Source organism: Odontomachus brunneus, unplaced genomic scaffold (genome assembly GCF_010583005.1).
Source record: "Odontomachus brunneus isolate Ranch 3 - 2012 unplaced genomic scaffold, Obru_v1 Obru_scaffold_064, whole genome shotgun sequence".
In the NCBI taxonomy this organism is placed as follows: domain Eukaryota; kingdom Metazoa; phylum Arthropoda; class Insecta; order Hymenoptera; family Formicidae; genus Odontomachus; species Odontomachus brunneus.
Window position 1 is genome coordinate 945944 of NW_022639514.1, and position 4091 is coordinate 950034.

A 4091-nucleotide genomic window follows, 5' to 3' on the forward strand; every position below is an offset into this window, starting at 1 on the left:
TCGCAACATGGGGTCGAGCATTGTCATGCTGCAAAATCACTTTATCGTGTCTCTCGTTGTATTGCGGCCGTTTGTTTTTCAATGCTTGGCTCAAACGCATCAATTGCGTTCGATACCGATCGCCTGTGATTGTTTCAGTCGGTTTTAACAGCTCATAATACACTACGCCGAGCTGGTCCCACCAAATACAGAGCATGACCTTGGAGCCGCGAATATTCGGTTTGGCCGTCAACGTGGAAACATGACTGGGAACTCCCCATGATTTTCTGCTCTTGGGGTTATCGTAATGAACCCATTTTTCGTCCCCAGTCACAATGCGATGCAGAAATTCCTTCCGTCTTTGCTTTTCAAGCAGCTGTTCACAAGCAAACAAACGCCGTTCAACATCTCTCGGCTTCAATTTGTACGGCACCCAATTTCCTTGCTTCTGAATCATTCCCATGGCTTTGAGGCGTTTTGAAATGACTTGTTGAGTCACTCCCAATGTTGAGTCACTGTGCCAATTCTTCTTGATTTTGACACGAGTCTTGATCAAGTTATGCCTCAAATTCTGCATTTTCGAAAACCTTCTCTCTTCCACCGCTATGTCGGTCTTCGAAGTCAAAATCACCGTTCTTGAAGCGTTGAAACCACTCACGACACGTTCTTTCACTAATAGCGGCCTCACCATAAGTATTTGAGAGCATTCGATGAGCCTCAGCCGCAGATTTTTTCATATTGAAGCAGAAAATTAAAACCTCCCGCAAATGACGAGAATTTGGCTCGTAAACTGACATTTTCAATCGAGAATAACTTTATGATGCAGACACAAATCGACTAATGTTTCCATGGGGTTATGTTGACAGATGCCCAAGTTTATTATATGACGTCTATGATCTATTTATTTCACCACTTACCGCTAAAGCCATCTATAGGAAAACGGCGAAAGCAAAGTTGTACACCTAATACTATAGTACTAGAGGCAGCAGCAGCAGCAGCAGCAGCACCAGCAGCAGCAGAAGATCGCCGAACCTCGCAAGCACCAGCGCAGCCGACAATGGCCTCGGCATCAGCATACACGGCACAAGGTTCACCATGTGTCAGCTCTGTAACGGGCTGGGGTTTTTTGCAAGTATTACTTTCATTCGTGATCATTATTTCTTTTTTTTTTTACTCACAGAGCATGGATGCCGATCACATCAGGGAACACAGGGTAAGTATATATTGCATTTTAGTCATTTATTCCCAACTCTCACGATACAGTGGATGATTGCGACGGGAATATCTGCACGGAAATGTTTTTTTTCCTTGCACGTTTATTTTATATTTTACTTTTTTATACATCACATATCATTTGGCTTCTTTATTTAATAATCCTTTCAGGATAACAAAATCACTGAGAAAGCGCGGCGGTTGAAGCAGCCATGTACGAAATGGATGTAAATATCCAGAGGGAGTAGAGGGAATCCGGGCGGTATTTGGGCTGCGGAAATCCAGCGCACCGAGATTTTTATTTTTTCTTTCTTTCTGTTTTTTTTTCTCTTGTTTTTTTTCTTTATTTTATTTGTTAAAATTTTCTTTCTTTTAATTTAAATGAGTTTTTTTATTTTTTTATTTTTTGCGGTTTTTTTTCTTCATTTCCTTTTATTTCTTCTATTTTTTCATTTTCTTTTTTCCTTTTTCATTAATTTTTTTTTCTTTTTTCTTCCTTCTGTACATTACATTTTTAATATTTTTTTGGTTTTTTTCAGTGTGACGTCGCCTTCTCTTTCATCCCTTCTCTTGCACCACTATCTCCACATCGAAGAAGAAACGGATGATATGCCCATCATCGATTTGGTACCGGAGGAGGAGCAAGATTTAGGTTAGGTTAGGTTGATCCAATGAAGGCTCGGTGCCTATCGGCACGCGTATAACACGGAGGGCCCTGGGACTTGGCCTCTTGTATCAGTACGACCCGCGCCGCAACGGTCAAGGGACCGGTCAAGGGAATTTTCCTTTATTTGATATAAATTGTTTCATATCTTATATTTTTCAAACTTTCTTATTACTTATTCAAATTCATAATATATGTTTTAGAATATATTTATACAATATTATAATATATGTTTTGTTAGAAATATAAAAGCAATTATATCATTGCTGTTTTGCTGATATATATTATAACAATATCAGTTATATTTTGATTGTTGTTGTGCGCAATAATATATCAATGTTCTTTAATTAATAAATAAAAATTAACGTGGTAATTTGCAAAATTATAGGGGATTTTTTGTTTCAATATACACACACATAACGGCAAACGTCACCATCACAGCTCATCTATCGTATCGCGTGTGATCATTTATGAATATATTTCTTAATTAATAATTCAAAATTTTATATAGTTGTTCGCAAAATGGTAATGGAATTTAGTTCAATGAGTTCTATCTACATATACATACACAACGGGTGTGTCAATAATTGTGACATTTTATATATAGTAAATAATAATCATTGAACCATTGAACAATGATTAATTACTATTAGTAATTACTTGAGTATCTGAGATATTGTTATTGTTTTCTTTAGTTATTAGTAGAGCAATAATAGATAGCGTATGATGACTTTTGCATATATCTAATAAACATATAAGTGTTTTATTTTTTATATCTTGAAATATATTCTACAATATTTACAATATTTACATGTACATTCGTAAACGGTACTATGAATGGTGTTACAAACTGTTTTAAACTGTATCTCGTATAGTAACACGTTGGTGATCGATACTATTTTCAGCTATTATGTTCAATTTAAGAAATAATCAATCGGTCGCGAAAGTGCTAATAATATGATACAATTGTAGTTATGTTGAAAAGTAAGGTATAGACAAAATACTTCGTTGATCGTCATCAAAAGTATTATTGGTTCTCTGTACGCTTGATATAATTCTGTAAGTAGCTATAATAATTGAGAATTATTTAGCGCGCACAAAAATGTAGGTTTTTATGGTCTTTTGCTATTAATTTTATATAGTTTTTCTGGTACTATTATATTTTATGCTAATATAATTTTGCAGTTGTATAAAAGAACATCAAAAGAGACTTCATCAAATTTCATGATAACGTGTGAAAAGAACAAATTATATATTAACTTTCACCTTATATGCTCTCTTACGAGAAAGCGGGATAAAATTTTGTAAAAGCTTTTGTTTTCTTATTATAACAATATTGTATTATGACGTCAATAGAGAGCATTATGTGAGTCTTTTTTTTGCGTTGTATGTTAAAATAAATCGTGTTCTTCGGATATCATTATTCGTGTTCGACGATACATACAGGGTATAGCAAAAGTACCGGAACGGCAAGATAACTCGGCGAGGGAGCATTTTAGAGAAAAATGTTTCGAATAAAAGTTGTAAGGCTTAAAAAGTTGCATTTAATGACAGTAGTTATTTGACCTTAGATGACGTCGCCAAGGTCAGGACAAGGTCAACTTTGCTTTTTTAAATAGAAATACATATTTTTTATTACGGCATTTTATTTTACGTGAAAAAGCAAACAACTTTTGCTTGAAAAAATTTTTTATACGACCTCTATTTTTTAAGATATTTACGTAAATATCTACAAAATTATTGGTTTCAATAATTTTTTACTTGAATTCTATCAACTTTACCGAAAAATATCAAGAGATAAAAATTATTTATTTTGTTCTCATAGAGCTCTGAGAATTTTTTCAGAATTTTATATTAATTTTTTAGTACTGCATTTTTTTGAAGTACTAAAAAGTTAACACAAAATTCTGAAAAAATTCTCAGAGCTCTTTGAAAACAAAATAAGCAATTTTTATCTCTTAATATTTTTCGGTAAAGTTGATAGAATTCAAGTAAAAAATTATTGAAACCAATAATTTTGTAGATATTTACGTAAATATCTTAGAAAATAGAGGTCGTATAAAAAATTTTTTCAAACAAAAGTTGTTTGCTTTTTCACGTAGAATAAAATGCCGTAATAAAAAATATGTATTTCTATCTAAAAAAGCAAAGTTGACCTTGTCCTGACCTTGGCGACGTCATCTTAGGTCAAATAACTACTGTCATTAAATGCGACTTTTTAAGCCTTACAACTTTT

The 4091-nt window shown here is 33.6% G+C and overlaps 1 protein-coding gene across 1 annotated transcript; it reads left to right on the top strand.

Moving 5' to 3' along the window:
* The first annotated feature begins 1009 nt into the window (after positions 1-1009).
* Positions 1010-2022, top strand: LOC116846441. Its single transcript, XM_032820245.1, has 3 exons — positions 1010-1192; positions 1363-1418; positions 1731-2022. Exons 1-3 carry the CDS (start codon positions 1037-1039, stop codon positions 1846-1848), a joined length of 330 nt encoding a protein of 109 aa, XP_032676136.1. The 5' UTR covers positions 1010-1036; the 3' UTR covers positions 1849-2022.
* Positions 2023-4091: the final 2069 nt, after the last annotated feature.

Excerpts from the sequence above, each read along its gene's own strand:
- LOC116846441 (XM_032820245.1), top strand. The coding sequence starts at position 1,037 with ATGGCCTCGGCATCAGCATACACGGCACAAGGTTCACCATGTGTCAGC. Across the intron at positions 1,193-1,362 it reads ATCACATCAGGGAACACAGG|GATAACAAAATCACTGAGAA; the intron begins GTAAGTATATAT and ends TAATCCTTTCAG. Across the intron at positions 1,419-1,730 it reads CAGCCATGTACGAAATGGAT|TGTGACGTCGCCTTCTCTTT; the intron begins GTAAATATCCAG and ends GGTTTTTTTCAG.